Consider the following 21261-nt stretch of genomic DNA (forward strand, 5'->3'; position numbering starts at 1 on the left):
TGTTTCTCAGCAGGTTTCTAATTCTTTCCATTTAAAACCTAATCAAGACAAACAATTAAGAAGTAAGATGATGAAGAAATCAATTGAAGAAATTTGAAGATACAAACTTGACACAGGCCAATACATCTTTGACACTAGTGGTGTTGGAAATAATGACACCCGGATGAGTGGCCGAACACAAAGTTATACAGACAGACTGACCGCCAGTCAGGTAAATAGCCGAACACCGGCAGAGACAGATATAAAAAAGGACAGACAGACAGAGGTCAGAAGATGTGTCCAGTCCAAGTCTCTGAAGTGGGACAGACAGCAGCTGACATCACAAACACACACCCAGCATCTCCATCTCACCCTGTCCATGCAGGAGCTGTACGTAAAATGATTTTGTGTGGCAATTTAATCTATGATCAATTGTGTGCAGATCACCTCTTTAACGCAGAAGATTTATGCCAAGTGGTTTTATTATTTTATTGCCAAATGAGGAAATAGCCTGGGTACAGACTATTGAAGACTACTGAAGTGCAAATTGTGTTTGTGTTGGTGAGCTGAGACTAACCCCTCAGGTGATGGACATCACCTGGGGCGGCAGGGTAGCCTCGTGGTTAGAGCGTTGGACTAGTAACCGAAAGGTTGCAAGTTCGAATCCCCGAGCTGACAAGGTACAAATCTGTCATTCAGCCCCTGAACAGACAGTTAACCCACTGTTCCTAGGCTGTCATTGAAAATAAGAATTTGTTCTTAACTGACTTGTCTAGTAAAAAAATAAAAATCATAAATGTCTTCTGTAATCGCCTCAGTGTCCTGCACAAAGGTTCTGGTGACTTGCGGGTAAAACCAGGCAGAGGGAAGGCTTGTCTCAATTCTGTTCTAATTCTCTGCACACCCCCTAGCCAAAGAGCACCTTATTGTTCTTATTTCCCTGACCTTCGGCATAGCAAGGTGCCTGAGAGCTAGGACTGTGCCAAGGGCTAACATATTGTGTGTTGTCTCTTCGTGTGCAGGGCAAATAAAAATAATTCAACTAGCAGACCTCCAGTTGTGGCAGCATCCTAATTAAAAGTATGCAATGCAGAATGAACCACGCTACATGTGCTTCAGGGCAAATTCAATCTGCAACTTAAGTACTGATACTACACTGCTCAAAAAAATAAAGAGAACACTTAAACAACACAATGTAGCTCCAAGTCAATCACACTTCTGTGAAATCAAACTGTCCACTAAGGAAGCAACACTGATTGACAATAAATGTCACATGCTGTTGTGCAAATGGAATAGACAACAGGTGGAAATTATAGGCATTTAGCAAGACACCCCCAATAAAGGAGTGGTTCTACAGGTGGTAACCACAGACCACTTCTCAGTTCCTATGCTTCCTGGCTGATGTTTTGGTCACTTTTGAATGCTGGCGGTGCTTTCACTCTAGTGGTAGCATGAGACGGAGTCTACAACCCACACAAGTGGCTCAGGTAGTGCAGCTCATCCAGGATGACACATCAATGCGAGCTGTGGCAAGAAGGTTTGCTGTGTCTGTCAGCGTAGTGTCCAGAGCATGGAGGCGCTACCAGGAGACAGGCCAGTACATCAGGAGACGTGGAGGAGGCCTTGGAGGGAAACAACCCAGCAGCAGGACCGCTACCTCCGCCTTTGTGCAAGGAGGAGCAGGAGGAGCACTGCCAGAGCCCTGCAAAATGACCTCCAGCAGGCCACAAATGTGCATGTGTCTGCTCAAATGGTAAGAAACAGCCTCCGTGAGGGTGGTATGAGGGCCCGACGTCCACAGGTGGGGGTTGTGCTTACAGCCCAACACCGTGCAGGACGTTTGGCATTTGCCAGAGAACACCAAGATTGGCAAATTCGCCACTGGCGTCCTGTGCTCTTCACAGATGAAAGCAGGTTCACAATGAGCACATGTGACAGACGTGACAGAGTCTGGAGACGCCGTGGAGAACGTTCTGCTGCCTGCAACATCCTCCAGCATGACCGGTTTGGCGGTGGGTCAGTCATGGTGTGGGGTGGCATTTCTTTGGGGGGCCGCACAGCCTTCCATGTCAGAGGTAGCCTGACTGCCATTAGGTACTGAGATGAGATCCTCAGACCCCTTGTGAGACCATATGCTGGTGTGGTTGGCCCTGGGTTCCTCCTAATGCAAGACAATGCTAGACCTCATGTGGCTGTAGTGTGTCAGCAGTTCCTGCAAGAGGAAGGCATTGATGCTATGGACTGGCCCGCCCGTTCCCCAGACCTAAATCCAATTGAGCACATCTGGGACATCATGTCTCGCTCCATCCACCACAGACTGTCCAGGAGTTGGTGGATGCTTAAGTCCAGGTCTGGGAGATCCCTCAGGAGACCATCCACCACCTCATCAGGAGCATGTCCAGGCGTTGTAGGGAAGTCATACAGGCACGTGGAGGCCAGACACACTACTGAGCCTTTATTTTGACTTGTTTTAAGGGCCTTACATCAAAGTTGGATCAGCCTGTCGTGTGGTTTTCCACTTTAATTTTGAGTGTCACTCCAAATCCAGCCCTCCATGGGTTGATAAATTTGATTTCCATTGACAATTTGTGTGATTTTGTTGTCAGCACATTCAACTATGTAAAGAAAAAAGCATTTAATACGATTATTTCATTCATTCAGATCTAGGATGTGTTATTTTAGTGTTCCCTTTATTTTTTCAGCAGTGTATTTGACACTCTGACACACTCACAAACTCCCACTCACCAGCATGCAGCCCTACAAACACACACAGTGCAAACATACACACACACACTCGCACAAACATTATGCACAGCAGGTGCACCCATTCACACCTGATACACTTTTCATTATAGCCAGGTCTTCATACGTTTACTCATTCATGGTGAAAGGAGAACCTTGCCTATTAATTTCATGCAGATATCTAGCTACATTATGAATCATCTTAGCCTGAGTAACTGAGCTGAAAGCTAATTACAGACATCAAGGACACAGGGCAACCCACAATAAGCCTAGCTATATTAATTGTTTTGGTGCCTGCATCTCTGCCCTTAAGAGAGAGTATTGAGCTTCGTGTGTTTGAATCTGCATTCCCAGTACGTTAAGTTAAACCTGTGATTAGCAGTGTGCAGTTGAGGTGCAAAAAGGGAATGAAACCGTAGTTTTGCTTCCCCCTGGTGTCCATGCATTGACACTGTAACCCAAATTTGTGCACATTTTAGAGAAATTAGCTTTTTTGTGCGTAAGGAACATTTCTGGGATCTTTTATTTCAGCTCATGAAACCAACACTTTACATGTTGCGTTTATATTTTTGTTCAGTATAGTGAACTCACCCATCCGTGTACTAGTCATTATTTTCATTTTGTGTTGAAGGTCTTATGAATAAGGCCGGTGATGCATGTGCTTGTAGCTGTAGGAATTATCCTTGTCAGGGAGGTACATTTCTCTGGTAAATTGTGAGATCATTAGCATTCTCTGAGGGTGTTTTCACACTTGGTCCTTTTCAGAAAAACAATTGTCGCTTACTTTTTAGTGCAGTCTGATTGTCTGAAACCCCCAAAGGAACTCAGACCACTCATAGAGCCCCCGAAGCGAACTTAGACCATTTCGAGAGGTAGTCCGAGTTCGGTTCGCATGAATTCTACGGTCCAGCTCCCTTTAAGGCTATGTGAACATAAAGCTCCCCAGATTCGCTTGTCATTATTCCCGCACCACACACTAGACTGCAGCAACACCGTTTCCCCTGCAATTGCCCCTCGCATTGGTGCCACAAATTAGATAAATTAGGGGGGGGACGTGTGCTATTTAAGGATATTGATTAGCGATTGTCAAGGATGCACAGAAATGCCATAATATGCGTTTAGTTTTTAGTTCGGATTTTTTTTTGTGCAATATGTGATCTATAGGCTAAGAGCTTCTTACGCTGTTTATTCGACTGTGGGGTTTGAATAGTGTGAGGAGACGATAGCATAATTTGGTAAAAATCACAACATAGGGTACAAAATCGATTCTAGCTCTTAAAGGGGCAGTGGCCTACAATGGGTGTAAAATGTTCTACAGCGTTATCTTATCGGCAGTAATTATTCTGCAATTTATTCTGTTACCAATAATATTTACATGTTAATAGTATCTTCTAATTATTCTGTCTCATTTTTAACAAAATGCAATCTATTAGCTTCCAAAATGTAAGTAGGTATATGGTACATCTAGCTGTCTGATAGCATATTCTGATGGAATGGCTTGTCCTGCACTTTGTAAAAACCCACAGTGCATTGAATGAATGTTAGAAAAAGATATTGGTTCCTTTCTAAACATAGCAATGTGAATGCAAAGAGTACTCCGACAACAAAATAGGTGAAGTGAACTGGCAAAGGAGTTAAGTCCTCGTTCAAAGGTAAGGGCAGTGTGAATACAAAGAACAGATCTTTTGCTTATTTTTTTACCCTCAGAGTTCACTTTAAAGAGGACTGAGATCAGTTATTTTAAAGAAGACTAATGTGAAAACACCCTGAGAGGGATGTGTCAGCCAGGCTTCACTGGCTCCCCTTGTCCAGGTATTCCAGGTTGGGTGCGTCCAGCCTTTGTTCCTGATCTTTGTTCTTTGTGAACTCCTTCAGTAGGTCCATGATTTCACCTGCGTACACATCAGGTACAGGCTGGGCCTCTGTTGAGAGGAGGGAAAGACAACACATTCAGTTAACTTCAACTGACATTTCATATCTCATATAGAATGGGCAAGTCAGCAGATCAGCTTGAAAATAAGAACTATTTCTAAACAACAGTATAACTAACTATTATATGGCTTTGCTTGCCCTGGTGTGGATCAGAGTGGATAATCACAGATAAGATAATATCATTATCTCATCACCTGTTGCCCAGTAGTAGATGTCCCAGTCGTTGCTAGGCTCGTTGATCAGTCTGTCATACTGTCTTAACTGGGGCTCGTTCATTGTATTAAGATATTGTTTGGCAAACAGGCTGAAAGGGGAAAGACAATTTGATTGGCATGTGCAAGTGTATGGTTTTGAGACATGTCCAAGACTCAGATACACATATTGTAAGTTGCACACTATAATTAAATCATCCCTCTGCCACTGACCACAAATATGCTGCCTGTCCTTAAACCTGATGGTTTATACATTTATCTATTGTGGGCTCTATCATAGTATGAGCTTTGCTCAGGATTAAAAAGACTAAAATCAATACTAAAATATATACAGTATGATTTAGTGGTCCACTCACCTGAGCAATATGCAATTCTCCAGCATGCCCCTCTTTCGGCTTTGGAAGAGCAGGCGCCGTCTCTTGATGTCCATGGTCTCACCATCCTTCTCTGTCCAGGGAGGCAGGGGGATCTCAATTAGGTCACCCCTAGAGTCATCAGGTGCCTCTCCTTTGTAACCCCGTGTAGTTATTAGTTCTGCCACAGCTGGTCTCCATGACGCCTGGCATACCCCACTTACCAGCTGGACAAGATAAACAACATCATTACCAACAACTGGACTGACTGTACACAACAACATGGAGATGGTTTTAATTATACACATGGTTAGTATATGTTATTGCGAGTGTAGCATAAGCATTTCGCTACACTCGCAATAACATCTGCTGACTATGTGTATGTGACCAATAAAATGTGATTTCATAGTTTAATTGCTAGAAAAGTAGCTTACAATGACTGTCCTGTAGGCTACTCACAAGTCTGACAGGCAAAGATCATAGCGCCCCTAGGCTAATTCAGATGACAGTACGAGTGAAGAGTACCTTAGTCCTTGTGCATAATTTTACCTAGCTAGCTACCACTATGTATGAAATGGACTGCTGTTCTTGCCAGACAGCCTACTTCCTTTAGCTGTAAAACATGAGGTTGGTTGCATAATATTATCTGCTGCCCTCCCATGTGGTATGGTTGCACAAGTGTACCTTCATATCCCACACAACTTTACCGTTCAGTTTGAAAAGAGAGAACAGAAAATTACTTTCAAACTCAGTAGTAAACTACAGTAGGTTTATGGGCAAACTTGAGTTAGCTTCAGTCAGAATAGACAGCATTTCTAGCCAGCCTTGACATTAGTTATCTAGATAGCAAACCGACAGTAAAAAAACAAAAAGTCAATGAGGATACAAGGTTAACTCAGATAGTCCGTGTAGCCTCACGTTTGTATTCAAAATACGACTCACTCTTTTAGCAATGAGAACAGACAACATTGTGTATTTCTTCCTTGTAACTGCTGAATCCTGATGTGACTGTTCTTGTTGACTCGAGAGTAACCAGTGTCCTAAAATTATACAAGTCCCTGCTAGCCAAAGACAGTCACATAATTACAAGGGGAGCACAGCAAGAAATGTCCGCTCTAGCTTAGGGAAATAATTGGCGCCATATTGGTAAGGGCAATTATTACTTTATTCCAAATTATTCTTGAAATGCATGTTAAACAATATGAATTGTATCAACATGTCACACATTTACATTATATATTCACGTATGTAACAACATATATTATTTAGCTGAAAGCTAAACATTTTTTTTTTCGGAACGTCGTAATATCATGCCTGATTCACACCGGAGATATTTGAAAGATGCACTCCTCGATTCCGCTTCTGTTCTGATGTAGCAGCAACAAGCTAGCTGAGTGCTTACCCGAGTTATCAGTTTTTGCATGCAAACTTACATTACAATTATATCATATTTTGAAAGTATAATATTTGTTGACATTTTAATCTGGGTTGGTAATTTCTTTGTTTGCCTTTGGTATTCCGTCCACGCCAGTTTCCCTGCAAGGGGAGGGAATGCTAGCTAGCCATTTAGCGAACGTTCGCTACCTAGCTATTTAGTTCAATATTGCGGTGCTAACTCGGTAACGTTAGCCAGCTGGACTAGCAACATCAATAAAACATAGATGCCCGGAAAGGTGCAAAACATGCACTTTTAGTTATTTCCTTGCGTTTATTGCCAAGTGTCGATTGCTGAGAGAAAACGTTGCTAACGTAGCCAGAGGCTGCACTGCCAACCCAGGACTCGGGATGGCGGCTAAAGCGGCCGATGGTGGTGGTGCAACTGACCTCATAGACATCTACGACGAGAAGTTCAGTCAAAACAACGGGGAGGTGAGACAGGCCGAGAGCGATTATGATAAGTGCTGTAGACATGAATAGTTGTGAGAAGCTAAAAGTGAATGCAGAAGATTATTGAAGTGGGAACTAAAATAACTTGTTGGATGAGGTTGTTTGACTTTTAGCATGATCAACATGTCAACATCTTAAATGAATGAATGTAAATAGTTACATTTAGAATATATGATAAAAAGTCATACTATTCAATTTCTTAACCTTGATATCAACAATACAAATGTGGCGGTTAGTGTTCTCTTGTAGTTTGTCTGATTCTTCAGGGATGGTCATTGTGAGTGATAAGCTAGGCATTGAGGGATGGTGTATATCTTCTTTCCATCTTCTCTCTATATAGGATGGAGATTTTCCAACAACGGCAGAGGCAAGTGATCTTTATGATGACGTGCTCACTGGCTCTGTGAGCCGGGAAAGGAAATTCTCAGAGAACGCTATGCCTCTCAGCAAGGACCAGCCGACGAAAGAGGAGAGCAAACCAGCAATACTGTACACTTACAGTGGAGTGTGGAACAAGAGACTGGCTGTATATGTGGGCAACTTCTCCTGGGTGAGTCTCCCACCACCACCATTATCTTCAATCCAGTCTGCTAATCTATTAGCCTATGTTCTGTAATGAGATACAGCCACCTAGGCCTATTACATTTCTGTCCCTATCCTTAATTTTTACCAATCTTCTCCCTCTTTCTCGCCTTTGTCTTCCTTTACCCCTCTCCTCAGTGGACCTCCGACAAAGACCTTATTAACGTGGCGCGCACCTTGGGTGTGAAGGACATTGTGGAGATCAAATTTGCTGAGAACAGAGCTAATGGCCAGTCCAGGGGGTGAGAGTTAGGCCTATCCACTGGGCATCATTCTAATCTAATGTGATCTATTTCTTCACTGTTTATTAACTGGGTGTTTTGTCATTTCATGACTGGGTCTGGCCATGGTGTTCTAGGGAGACCTGGAGACAGACACCTATTGAGTCAAATTAGTCTTCAAATAAATATGATGCTCCAGTAGCTAAGCTAAATACCGATCTTACAGATGACTACCAATGTTTTATTTATTATCTGTGCATGATCCAGAGCCAAAGTGTTGTCTCCAGACCCTGAAGAACTGGACAGGGCTGCTCTGGTGGTCTACTGATGGCTAGTTGATTATGTTGTGATGGCCTTTCAAAGCTCTAAAATAGCCTTTCTTTCCAGCTGGTAACATTAAGTATTCTGGCTGATATTTGTCTTTTACTCTCTATAGATACGCTGAGGTAGTGGTGGCCACAGAAGAGTCATTGCAGAGGTTGCTGGAGACATTGCCAAATTGTCATGTTAATGGGGAAAAGGTGGACTGCCGCTTTGCCACACGCCAGAATCTTGCCGTGTTTGAAGCCCAGGCTAATAAACGTAAGCACACATCTACTTACAGCAAATAAATAGGTGGTCAAGTCTTTCTCGGAAGCGATATACAATACAGCCATAGAAACAAAATCAAACTGTCCCTCCTTTTCCATAGGTGTCCCCCAGCGCTCTAACTCAAAGGAGTCGTCAGATACTGGGGATAAAAACACCTCCGTCTCCCCTCCTGTGCTCAACCAGAACCACTCCACTGTCCCTCACACTATCCACCCCCAACACATTCACAACAAACCTCCCCCTCTGTCAGTCCCATACTTTAGGCTGCCTCCTCCTCTTTTCCCTCACCTTCCCCCACACATCCCTCCTCCCCCCATGCCCCACCTTTTCCCTCCACCACCTCTCCGTCTCCCCAGCCATCCTCCACCCTCCCTGCATCTCAACCCCGCCTTCTTTCCTCCGGCACAACATGACAACTACAGTCAACAACACAACACACCGTACAACCGGCACAGGTGAGCTCATCCACTGTACTTTATATTATGGAATGTTTACCAATTAATACAAAAACATGTCTATCACAAGTTGTATGGATATGTATGATGATGATCAGTAAGGGAGTGTTTCTTTCTCTAGCAGCAGGGACAGTGAAGCGCCCACACCCCAAATGCCAGAGGGAGAGTTTGATGAGCTGATGAACAGAAACAGAGCAATCGCCAGCAGCGCCATCACCAAGGCTGTGTCTGGAGCTACTGCTGGTTAGACTCTCACTGGAAAATGCCTAGACACTCAAATACAGATTAATCTAGACTAGAGACCCAAAGACATTTACATGTGCAGTACACAATGCAGATCATGGTCATCTTAAATCCTGCTATTGTAATAAACTCTGTAACCTCGCCTCATGTAGGAGACATGCCCCTGGCGATTGAGACGCTTTTGACTGCCATTGCTGTCATCAAGCAGTCAAGAGTGTATGGGGACGAGCGCTGTCGAGCGCTGGTCACTTCTCTGAAAGACTGCCTCTTTTCCATTGAGAGCAAGTCTTACGGCTCCAGGTCAGTGCTGGAAAAATTGTTCGTACCTCTCATGGACTGTTCTTTCATTACAAATGGAAATTGTAATGTGGCCTCACTCCTAACTTGTTCTCTCTTTGTAGGAAAAGACACCGTTCCCGTGACAGAGAACATCGTTCCCGAGATAGAGAGCGGGACAGGGAAAGAGAGCGGGACAGAGGCAGGGAAAGGGAAGAGTCCTACAGCCAGGAATGGGAGGCTGCAGGAATGTCCCGCCGGCACCGAGAACGCTCCCTAAGTGGGGAGAGAGATGGGAGAGACCGGGAGCGTGTTCGGGAACGAGATAGACATAGGGAGCATCGCGAGCGGCACCGCTAGGTAAGCTCTCTGGCCCTGTCGTATCTCCAACACATCTCCCCTCTAATTCTGTAATCTACAGACTACCACCACTTACTCACATCCTGAAATACACCACCACCTCTAATTGCCAAGCACCATTTTTTTTTCAGTCTCAACCTTTTGTATTTATGCACTCCTGACAGAACTTTTGTCTGATCTTTTCAGGACATTCTAGGTTCTTTGTCCCTGTCAGGCTGAGTAGGAGGGGAGGCAGGACTTTATTTCTGCACCATGCTGCTTAAAAGTCTGGGTTAATGGATGAACTGATGGTGAGACAAAATGAATGTCCATAGCCCCCCCCCCCCCCCCCCAAACCTACTGCCCCCATCTCCACGTTTCCCCGGTATTCAGCGGCCACCAAGCATTTTACCTTCTAATCTTGGCCATCACGAACCCCCTCTTTCACAGTGATACTGTCTTTGTAATTTTATTTTTGATTATGAATTGACCATTTCAGGGTTGTGGCTACAACTTTTGTTGTTTGACACACCTGCATGCACAAAGCAGAAGTACATGTTTTTTATATGTTGAACTGTGTAGTGTTTTTTTCCCCTCTTCCCCCTTCTTTTGTATCAAATTTGAACTGATTAAAAAAGGCTGTTAAAATGAGTTGGAACAAGTGTTTATTGCAAAAAGAGACCAGGTAGTTTTCATTGCCTGACCCGTGCTGCTTAAAGGGGTTGGCCTACTGTCTTGTTTATTTACGCAATGTAAATTACATGGCTTCAATTCAATCAATAAGGCTACAGCCACTTGCCATGTTTTTGTCAGAAAGCAGCAGGAATTCAGACACCTAGTGAAATGAGCCTTGCAAGAAAGTGAAACTAGGTCACTGAGCCAACACAAAGAAGCCATATTAAAGAACTGACTCTGCTTTACAAAGCACTTAAGTGAGTATTTATTGCTTTATTCAACAAAACATTTACGATTCAAACAAGATGTGAAAATAGTCTCTTGGATGTCAATCCATCAGGGTGCACTGCCTCACTGGCAGTCAGCCAGGGCTTGTTAATAAATAAGCCATATGATTCTTGTATGTGGTTGTTGTATCCATCATTTCTCCAGGGGTGCATAATTCAGCAACTTCTCAATGAGGTCTACATGAGCCAGCAGCATCCTCCGACAGCAATACCTCTTCAGACCAAGAGCATCAAGGGCATCACTGCCAACCAAACAAATGGGAGACACTGGAGTTTGTAATAGGTTTGTCAGGAGTAGCCTATGTAGCTACTAATGAAATAAGTGAACACTACAATATTTCGAGAAAGGGATTAATTTTAGGGAAATACAATGTAAACAATGACCACAGCAGACATGAGTCTCTCACCCTTCAGTGTATTCAGCTTGAAGGAGGCCAAGGTACGCCTCCCATTTATTCCCAACGATTTTCCCACAGGTGAAGCACCGGACTGGGATAATCATTTTGATCCGATCCGACTGGGGCCCTGAAAACAAATTACGAAAAAATGTATGCACTCTACTGTAAATTGCTCTGAATAAGAGCATCTGCTAAATGACACGTGTTAAAATAAACATGTAGTTAATGTTAACAACCTAGCCAGCCAACGGCAGACGGGTGACTTGAAAAGGTAGATATTCAACGAAAAATGCACAACTACACGAAACCGCTTAGCCTATCAATTTTGTAGATAACTTACTTTGTTTTACTGACGCTCAGTCTTAGCGCGAACATGTCAACAAGCGTGCTATCTAGCTACACAGTACAAGTTAGCGCACACGTTTTCAAAACCGTTGCATAGAGCTAGCTAATTAACCAAAACATGTTAGTACACAACACATACATGCTTTATATCATGGCGAAATAGAGACTCGAACAATAAAGTAGTTATTGACTCACTGTAAAGTAAAATATGTTCCGCAGTAACCCTTGCAAACAGACAAGAAAGCACACAGGAAGAACATGTAGCTAACGCGCGTCGCTCCTCCCTCAATACTGGGCCAGTGTTGCCAACTCCTCAGTAAGGAAAGTAGCTATTGGCTGTCCTAGAAGTCGCAAAAATACGTCACCTAATTTGCACAATTGGCAATATGCATGTAATTGTGATGGATGCTGTAGGAGAGAGGGAAAAATGTCGTGGGAGAGACAAAAAGTGAGTAAAAAAACCACCCTAAATATGTTTAGAACTACAAATGAACTTACTCTGTCGGTTCTTGTTTTTTTTTTATGTCACAATTCCAACCCTCCTCCTTCATTTTAATTTTTGGTTTGGTTTGTAACCTTATGGTATACTTAGCAGCCTACAACAAGTCACACAAAAAAGACAGTCTGGACGCTGAGGGGTGAACATCTCCTGCTCTGACTGCAGCTGGGAAGGACTGCTGTGCTTCGACTGGGTGAGTGCTTTGGGGACAGGGTGGGGCCCAAGGCACAGAAGAGTGCCGTGAAAGCACGTATCGTTCTTAGTCTCCAGTAACACCAGAACAAGTCGCTAGATTTGTCGCTTGTTGCTTTTTTGAAAATGTGTCGCTAGAGGAGTCTGAATACACGCTAACGACAAAGTCACTAAGTTGGCAACTGACTGGGGCATGTCCAGGGGCTGAAACTTTACAGGGGGTTCTAGAAATGTTGTAATTGAATGAGCTGCACCTCATTCATAGCTCCATTTACCATTAGCATATTGTTGTTTTCATGGTACACATTAGATTTTCCGAATATTAGGGGTCTGTTTAGAATACGACTCCCCCTCAGTTTTCTATTTTGGACTAGTCCAATACCAGATTCAAATCATGAAATCCAATTTTATTGGTAACATACATGGTTACTAGAATACTAGATTCACATCTGGAACTGGCTAATGTATCTCTTTGAGAATTCAGATTTTTAAAACGGCACAATGTTTAGAAACCCTATTGGCCAGCATGATAACATTTAAAATGTCTCCTTTTCATGACCGCTAACATGTGAATGGTGGACATAATACAGCCTATAGCCAGTCAGTCCTATTCATATCAGTGATGATGGAGGAAAGGAAACAATGAGAGGAGTGCTTCAATCTCAACACAATGAACCCTAGCTATTTCTATCGGTGGAGAGTGTAGGACACAACATTATTCACTGCTATCAAAGAGACCTTTTAGTCTATGCAAGAACGTCCATTGCCTTTAATAAAGGTCAGGTCAAGTCACAATACAACCATTTGGATTTACACAAGGAGCTTTGGGGGCAGGGGGAGGGAGTGTGCAAGAGGGAAAATATGTTATATAGGGAGCTGGGATATCAAGAAAATATAGGTTTAATCCCCATCATAATCACCAATATCACATCATCATCTGGTTCTCATTCTCCATTTACAATAGTATTACCCATCAACATTTCACCATCATTGCCATTTATTTTAATATCATACAGAATGTGCTAAAATGTGAAGTCCTACTGGAATTATTGCATTTATACGCTCTTTGAGACCAAGGAAAATAACTGCTAGATTTGATTTAGTACTCTGTGACATGATGACTAGGCTATTTGAACATGTGTTCGCAGAATATGTGTCTGTTCTGTTGCTGTGCTGGAGGTATTGATATTGCATCATGGTACGCTACATGTCAGTGTTCAAGCAAGATGTTTGATTGGGTGTTAAAAATCTCTTAGGCCTCTTCTAAAATTTAAAACAAAAAACTGTTTGTATGTTATCAAAAATAGGAGAGCTTCTCTGTAATTAATAGGGAAACAAATGAGGAAACAGTCTCAGTTGATCTACTAAATAAATCCATCTTTCTCTACTCCCATCAATAATGCATGCTTTCTACTTGAATTCTAGGTTCATCAAACTATCAAAAAATATTACAAAATACACCATAATGCATGTATTATCATTTCATCGTACTTTCAACGCTTTCCTGGAGGTTGGAGATGGATGTAATATATTTGTGTATATTCTGATTTGCTGAGCATGACTGGCCAAGCTACCACATACATTGGTACACCACATATTGCATGTAGAATATTTTCATTCTGAATCAAAATTCATACAATGCACAGTACTATTACAGTAGCTGCACAGTCTCTCGCACTAACACTCTCTAACATGTATGGTCTTCAAATAAATAGAGGCTACACTATTGCTCCAGAGAAATTGTAGTAAGCAAGCTGTTAATACATTTGACAAATGGACACACCAAGGGATTTCAGTGTTAACACACGGGGTTAAAATATAATGTATATAATATTTTTGGCAATAGGTTTGGCAATTTAGTGTATATGCTTTTGGTTTATACTCCATTTGTGTCACCAGGGCAGTAAACACAGGCAGCCAGGCATAACTTTGACTATAATCTTAATGTACATATTGATTTGGGATATAGGGGCAATTTGACAATGAAACGTTATTACCTCAGCATCAGTAGAGACTGAAATGGAAGTGTATTACATACAATTATTTAAGTTACTTCATCTGTCACACTATTATCTGCCATTACTGACATCACACACAGCCTTCCCTAAAACATGCAACTTCCCCTGAATATAACGATATCTCCTGGTCTAAAACCGTTATTCAAAAGGGTTCACATCTAATCTGCAGGGACCAGGTATTTACAGCAAAAGCAATACGAGCATAGAAATAGCACATACTAGGCACCAGGGTTGGGATCAATTCCATTTAAATTGCACTCAGAAATTAAACACAATTCAAATTCCAAATGTTCTATATTGAAAAGGATTCAAGAGAATTGGAATTTCAGTGTACTTCCTGAATTGACTGGAATTTAAATGAAATTGACCCCAAACCTTCTAGGCACTCACAATAGTTTGTTTAATATACTTCATACTTCACTTCATATGACCTTTTTCAAATCAAACAATATAAAGTTACTGCATTTCTACTTCTAATTGATGTATTAGTAGACCCAGAAACATCAAAATGTTTATCAGTGCATACTGGATAAATAGGGTGTTCAAGTACCGTATATATGTGTGTGTCCAGTGTAACTGTTGGAGTGCATTTGTATGGTGATTAAAAGCGTGTAGCCCTATAATAAGTAGGTGCAGTTAGAGAGGTGGAGCAAATTCATGCATGAGTATACTAGCAGGGGCCCAAAAATATATTACTTGAATGTTCACTGATGTTTTTATTCACTACAAGCTAGGTCAGACTGAAATAAACTTAAGAAGCAAAGTGGCTCCCCATCCCCCATCTCTACCAGCTGCATGATAGTCTATGAACCAATCAGCAAGTGACTTGTTAACCCATCAACCAATAGGTTAATTTCTTCTTGCCAACAACAGCGCCCCCAACAGGATGGCACCAGCAGCGATGATGGCACCACCAATGAGGAAGGGCTTCAGGCTTTCCAGGGAGTCTGTGCTGGCCTCTGCTGCCTCCTCCCCCTCTGGTGCCCCCTCTGGTTCAGCTGAGCCATCCTCCACTGGAGGCTCTTCCACAGGGACCGCTGGGGGTGGAGGCTCTACTGGAGTGGGGTCGACCTTTTTAGGGGGAGCGGTCTCCTTCTTCTCTGCTTTAGAGGATGCCTTGGGCGCTGGTGCCCCGCTCTTAGCCTTAGCTTCCATAGGATCCAGAAACAGGTGGGGTTGGTCAGAAGTGTCTTTCAGGTCAGCACTGCTTTATTGATGGAAAACAGCAAACAGAGGCAGACAGATAATCACACAGATTAGACTCTCTGCTCTACTGTCCCTTGGTGTTATTATACAGACAGGGAGCATCAACATACACAGGAAGTGTGGCCGTGCTGCTGCTCCAGTTTCAACTGTTCTGCCTTATTATTATTCGACCATGCTGGTCATTTATGAACATTTGAACATCTTGGCCATGTTCTGTTATCTCCACCCGGCACAGCCAGAAGAGGACTGGCCACCCCTCATAGCCTGGTTCCTCTCTAGGTTTCTTCCTAGGTTTTGGCCTTTCTAGGGAGTTTTTCCTAGCCACCGTGCTTCTACACCTGCATTGCTTGCTGTTTGGGGTTTTAGGCTGGGTTTCTGTACAGCACTTTGAGATATCAGCTGATGTACGAAGGGCTATATAAATAAATTTGATTTGATATTTTACACCTCCTTATTCATTGCAGAATGAAGCATCATGTTGCTTCATGTCAGTAAAGACAGGGCCATCATGTGACCTTGACAGACAAGATGACATAAACAGAACCATATTATCCCTGCTATATACATTATCTGGTTTGTTTATTACATCTGTAGAGCAAACTTCCAGTGGAAGCAACACTTGTAAGTCCAGCATCCTGTCGAGCAATCTCATGGGAAAGTTAACTGCACGTTTTGTAACAGACGGAGTAATCACGCTGCTGCAGCTGCTAAAAAAGAGCCCAGTTGAGAGGTGCATGCATGTCTTCTGCACTCACCACACTGATGTGTGTTAATCCAGTCTCAGCAAGCAATAAATATTCTCTGTATATTTATTTTTTTCTCTCTCCCTGTCTATCTCTAAAATGGCATGAGTCATACAGTATGTACTGTTAATGGAGGTCAAGATGGAGGAAAGCAGACCGGAATAAGGAGAGGAGAGAGTAATAACATAGTGGCGATACAGAATGATCCAAAGGCAGGAAAATAAGAAAGAGAGGAATTAAAGAAAAAACAGAGATACTAAAACGGATGCATCTGAGGATGCTCGATGCTGGCACAGGATATGAAGATGGGAGTTGCACAGACTGTGATAATCCCATTGACCAAAATACTGAAATAGCATGAAGGGTGAGGAGGTAGAAATCTGAGAGTACATACCCTCAGGCTATTCTGTTCTCCTCTCAAACAGCTCTGTAACAATGGCCGGAAGGATGGAGGGATGGAATTGCTGCTCAAAAGCTATCAGCCGGAACTCAGTAATGTCCTCAAGACAGAGTGAGAGTAAGTAGAGAGATGGAGGGCACAGTGAAAACAGAGGGAGGGAAAGGAGAAGGACTGGGATGTACCATCTGGGCTGCAAACAGTGGGGGTGTCTGTATCTTTAGACTGCATTGTGTCTTGGTTCAATTTACTGTATCTCTCTGCCTAGCCCTAGAGCTTAGGATGTCTTTTTTAAAGTAAATTCTTGTAAAATTCTTGTAGAAGCCTACTATAATAATTACTACAATAGTAATTCAATTGTATATACTGTACAAATATATAATAGAAAGATTTGCATACCCAATGCGTGGCATCATGCTGCCTCAAAATGTGTGTATTTGTGAGTCACATTTGTAAAGGGGAAAATGTGCTTGTTTGTGTGTTTCAAATTTTATCTCAAGTGTGTTCAGTACATGGATTTAGTTGAGTACTTTCTTGCACCACTGTCTGACTTTATCTAAATAAAATATCTCCCTGTGATGCTAAGGGGATGACATAATTCAAATAATACAGCCCTCATTCAGTCAAATACTACTGTATGCCTGCATTGTATTTTTTGTCATTTAGCAGACACTCTTATCCAGAGTGACTTAAAGGAGCAAGTATGGTTAAGTGCTCTGCTCAAGGGCACATCAACATATTTTTCATCCAGTCTGCTCTGGGATTCAAACCAGAAAACATTTGGTTAGTGGTCCAACACGCTTAACCGCTAGGATACCTGCCTACCATTGTATTCTACCGACACTGTGATTATTGAGCTGTCGGTAGACCATTCCATTCTTGTGGGCCAGCTAAGGAGTATTGGTGTCTCTGAGGGGTCTTTGGGCTGATTTGCTAGCTACCTCTCTCAAAGAGTGCAGTGTATAAAGTCAAATCTGCTGTCTCAGCCACTGGCTGTCACCAAGGGAGTACCCCAAGGCTCGATCCTAGGCCCACACTCTTCTCAATATTCAACAACATCGCTCAGGCAACAGGAAGAGCTCTCATCCATTTAAATGCAGATGATAGTATTTTACTCAGCGGGCCCCTCCCTGGATTTTGTGTTAAATGCTCTACAACAAAGCTTTCTGAGTGTCCAACAAGCTTTCTCTGCCCTTAACCTTGTTCTGAACACCTCCAAAACAAAGGTCAAGTGGTTTGGTAAGAAGAATGCCCCTCTTCACATGTGTGATTACTACCTCTGAGGGTTTAGAGCTTGAGGTAGTCATCTCATACAAGCACTTGGGAGTATGGTTAGGCGGTGCACTGTCCATCTCTCAGCACATATCAAAGCTGCAGGCTAAAGTTAAATCTAGACTTTGTTTTGCCTATCGTAACCGCTCCTATTTCACCCCAGCTGCCAAAGGAACCCTGATTCAGATGACCGTACTACCCATGCTAGATTATGGAGACATCATTTATAGATCTGCAGGTAAGGTTGCTCTCAAGCGTCTAGATGTTCTTTACCATTAGGCCATCAGATTTGCCACCACTGCACTCTATACTCCTCTGTAAACTGGTCATCTCTGTATACCCATCGCAAGACCCACTGGTTGATGCTTATTTATAAAACCTTCTTAGGCCTCGCTGCAACCCTCATCCTCCACATACAACACCTGTTCTGACAGTCCCATTCTGCTAAAGGTCCCCCAAGCACACACATCCCTGGTTTGTTCCTCTATTCAGTTTGCTGCAGCTAGCGACTGGAACGAGCTGCAACAAACACTCAAACTTGACAGTTTTTTTTTATCTCAATCTCTTCATTCAAAGACTCAATCATGGACGCTCTTACTGACAGGTGTGGCTGCTTTGTGTGATTTATTGTTGTCTCTACCTTCTTGCAATTTGTGCTGTTGTCTGTGCCCAATAATGTTTGTACCATGTTTTGTGTTGCTACCATGTTGTTCTTATATTGTGTTACTACCATGCTGTGTTGTCATGTTGCTGCCTTGCTATGTTGTCTTATAGGTCTCTCTTTATGTAGTGTTGTTCTGTCTATCTTGTTGTGATGTGTGTTTTGTACTATATTTATATTGTTTTAATCCCAGGCCCCTGTCCCCGCAGGAGGCCTTTTGATAGGCCGTCATTGTAAATAAGAATTTGTTCTTAACTGACTTGCCTCGTTAAATCAAATAAAAAATAAACATGTTTTCTGGGCCTGGATGCTTTTGTCTTGTTTTTGACAATTAAATTATAACATTTTAAGCCATTTCTCACCACTGTAGTAATGCATTAAGGTAGTTACCTTCATGTACTAATAATACTAATATATGGGAGGAAGCAGGATATAGTAGGGTGACTTAGAGTAGGTGGAACATCATGGCAGATGCCTATAGCAACATTCCTGCATTCCAAAAACACACAGCAGTAATGTACGACATTAACAAGCATGTCCAGCAGGGCTCAGTCAATACTCAAATAAATGTCAATGCAATGCCAATGCCAACAGTCAGGTTTTGTGCCTATGTGCCCTTGTAGCCTATACTGTAAGATGGGCTTATGCGTTGTATACAACAAACTTACAACTCTGAAAATCAGTATCCATTTGGGAAATCAAATAGGCCTATTTTCAACAGTGTTGACATTACTAAGAATGAATATTTCAGGCAGCTTATTTCTATTTTAGGGTGATGTCTGACTGTCTGCCATGGACAGATGACCCAAAGCTGTTGGGGTCGCAGCAGAGTGATGGCTATGGGGTAGCCCTCCCAAGTTGTGTAGTCTAATAGTGTTAGCCTATTAATGGAAAATGCATTTGGCTAATTATGTGCTTGTAATCATATTTGTTTTGCTGATATTTTAAAGAAAATGTGCCCATGTTTTGCATTTAGAGCCAGTCTGAGCGCAGGGCACATCTATTTAATAAAAGTGTAGCTAAGGAAATGACGCGAGTCCACGCCCAAACTCTACAGTTGGAGATTCCTCGATATTCACAAACCACCAGTCGTGCATTTCACAGTATGCCAGCGGTTTATACAGGGCATACAATCGCCGAAGCCTGCGTGAACGACGCAAATCCAACTGTCTCTATTGTAGGGCGATGGATGACGTAAAGTTCCTACGTAAATGACGCAGTGGTGATTCGGTGTTTGATCCGCAGCTGCGGAATAGGGAATGGGAATAGAAACGACGTATCTTTTCAGGGGTAAAAAATTGGTCTGTCAGCTGGTATTACAACAACCAATTTCTTGGGACCAGCTACTTGAAGTAGTCTGATTAGGTTCGGGAGTTGTCCGGTTGGTTGTCACATGATACAATATAAAAAGATTGTGTAGCGATTTTTTTGTTCAACTTCACTCTCTGTCAGTGAGAAACATTGTATGGATGAACCTCCCGGCTCTCCTACATGGCGTGAAGAGGCATCGGTCAGCGGATATCCTACATATCGACGACGTGTTGCAATTTATCGATGAATTAAGACCTTGAATTCCAAGGCAGAGTAAATGGAGCGCGTGTCTGCACGGTTTTGACTGTAGGTTAGGGTATGATCCAGCTGCGACCCTTATCTGATTGCCTGGCCCGGATTCCAGTGGAACCTGTCACTTGAAGTACCGTGGTTGGATTCATAGGGAGGTACGTGTGTGTTCTGCCAGCCACGGTTCAGCGCAATATTGTCGCCGCGGAGTTTTACAGGGTTTATCCCCGGCAGAGCACTGGTCCAGGTCCGCGTGGAGGTGAGCTCGAGGTGGACAAGAGTAGGATGGGAGAACGAACAGAACCGATGCAGTGGGTCTTGGCAAGGCATCGTCACAATACAGGTGAGAAAGAAGCCCAACGGCGGATCAATGTAATGGGATGGGGAGGGGTGTCATACATTGACAGCGTGAATGTTTTACCTATACAGACAATAACCTTTTCTAAAATATCAACTGGGATAGCAATATTACTCATGCATTTTTTTCTTAGCTTTACCTACCTTGGTGATAAGGAAGAGATTAGGCAAATTCGGACATTCGGTTATATGGCTCAACAATTAGTGGCAGGTCCATTATTGATTTAAGGAAGGCTCAACCCACAGCAAACCTTGCAGATTAGGCTAGATATATTCAAACCTTTTCTCGACCATGTCTTTATTCCTTTATTATTGCATCATTGTGGAGTCTTTCTGCAGAATGTCCAGTGTTTTTGCATTCCTCTCAATAACCCTTTAGGACTGGGCAGGCTATGATGCTCATGTGCAGACATGCAGCAGGTGGAGAGAGACTGGATAAAGCATATGTAGCTCAATGGGTGAAGACCGAGCCTTTTATCAGCCTCATAGCTGGGCCTACAGAGATAAATGCTTGTCATACCAATAGAATGAATGCCCAGTCACAATCACTTTATTTCCATGAGTGCCAATATAGCTTCCCTAGGAGTGCCAATATAGCTTCCCTAGGAGTGCCAATATAGCTTCCCTAGGAGTGCCAATATAGCTTCCCTAGGAGTGCCAATATAGCTTCTCTAGGTGCTCTGCATGTTTTCTTGAAGGCTCGAACATGGACAAGTGGATCATGTAAGATATGTGAGTTTGTATTACAGGTATATCAAGCATGATCTGTTTGCAGTAGTGTAAAAGTGATGTTTTGAAAGTTGTTACTACTTGGAGAGTTGTTATGACTGTTGTGTAAT

At 42.7% G+C, this 21261-nt stretch overlaps 5 protein-coding genes across 9 annotated transcripts in view; 2 read left to right on the plus strand and 3 right to left on the minus strand.

Moving 5' to 3' along the window:
* Nucleotides 1-4041: 4041 nt before the first annotated feature.
* sdhaf2 (succinate dehydrogenase complex assembly factor 2) lies at nt 4042-6331 on the minus strand. The gene is made up of 4 exons (XM_064981084.1): nt 6161-6331; nt 5222-5445; nt 4848-4957; nt 4042-4643 (listed from the first exon to the last, which is right to left on the minus strand). The coding sequence occupies exons 1-4, from the start codon at nt 6185-6187 to the stop codon at nt 4513-4515; spliced, it is 492 nt and encodes a 163-aa protein (XP_064837156.1). The 5' UTR covers nt 6188-6331; the 3' UTR covers nt 4042-4512.
* Nucleotides 6332-6544: 213 nt separating this feature from the next.
* On the plus strand, nt 6545-10463 carry LOC135550350 (cleavage and polyadenylation specificity factor subunit 7-like). 2 transcript variants are annotated; one of them, XM_064981064.1, is made up of 9 exons: nt 6545-7087; nt 7446-7655; nt 7826-7929; nt 8345-8490; nt 8600-8954; nt 9076-9197; nt 9350-9497; nt 9599-9833; nt 10020-10463. In XM_064981064.1, exons 1-8 carry the CDS (start codon nt 7004-7006, stop codon nt 9831-9833), a joined length of 1404 nt encoding a protein of 467 aa, XP_064837136.1. In that variant the 5' UTR covers nt 6545-7003; the 3' UTR covers nt 10020-10463. The 2 variants fall into 2 exon arrangements, with proteins under 2 accessions (XP_064837136.1, XP_064837144.1); XM_064981072.1 differs by having other exon boundaries at nt 6546-7087; nt 9079-9197.
* Nucleotides 10464-10723: 260 nt separating this feature from the next.
* LOC135550380 (DNA-directed RNA polymerases I, II, and III subunit RPABC5) lies at nt 10724-11821 on the minus strand. The gene is made up of 3 exons (XM_064981119.1): nt 11713-11821; nt 11182-11299; nt 10724-11016 (listed from the first exon to the last, which is right to left on the minus strand). The coding sequence occupies exons 2-3, from the start codon at nt 11274-11276 to the stop codon at nt 10908-10910; spliced, it is 204 nt and encodes a 67-aa protein (XP_064837191.1). The 5' UTR covers nt 11277-11299; nt 11713-11821; the 3' UTR covers nt 10724-10907.
* A 1138-nt stretch (nt 11822-12959) lies between these two features.
* Nucleotides 12960-16732, minus strand: LOC135550370 (tropomyosin-1, isoforms 33/34-like). Of its 2 annotated transcripts, none has more exons than XM_064981105.1 (2): nt 16570-16732; nt 12960-15433 (listed from the first exon to the last, which is right to left on the minus strand). In XM_064981105.1, exon 2 carries the CDS (start codon nt 15379-15381, stop codon nt 15076-15078), a length of 306 nt encoding a protein of 101 aa, XP_064837177.1. In that variant the 5' UTR covers nt 15382-15433; nt 16570-16732; the 3' UTR covers nt 12960-15075. The 2 variants fall into 2 exon arrangements, with proteins under 2 accessions (XP_064837177.1, XP_064837167.1); XM_064981095.1 differs by having other exon boundaries at nt 12960-15430; nt 16570-16730.
* A 2966-nt stretch (nt 16733-19698) lies between these two features.
* Nucleotides 19699-21261, plus strand: part of LOC135550385 (diacylglycerol lipase-alpha-like) — a 43966-nt gene continuing 42403 nt past the window's right edge. For all 3 annotated transcript variants that reach the window (XM_064981133.1, XM_064981142.1, XM_064981152.1), the window contains exon 1: nt 19699-20408. The gene's annotated coding sequence lies outside the window, so the exon portion shown is untranslated. The remainder of the gene's footprint in view (nt 20409-21261) is intronic.

Source organism: Oncorhynchus masou, chromosome 1 (assembly GCF_036934945.1).
Source record: "Oncorhynchus masou masou isolate Uvic2021 chromosome 1, UVic_Omas_1.1, whole genome shotgun sequence".
Classification (NCBI taxonomy): Eukaryota; Metazoa; Chordata; class Actinopteri; order Salmoniformes; family Salmonidae; genus Oncorhynchus; species Oncorhynchus masou.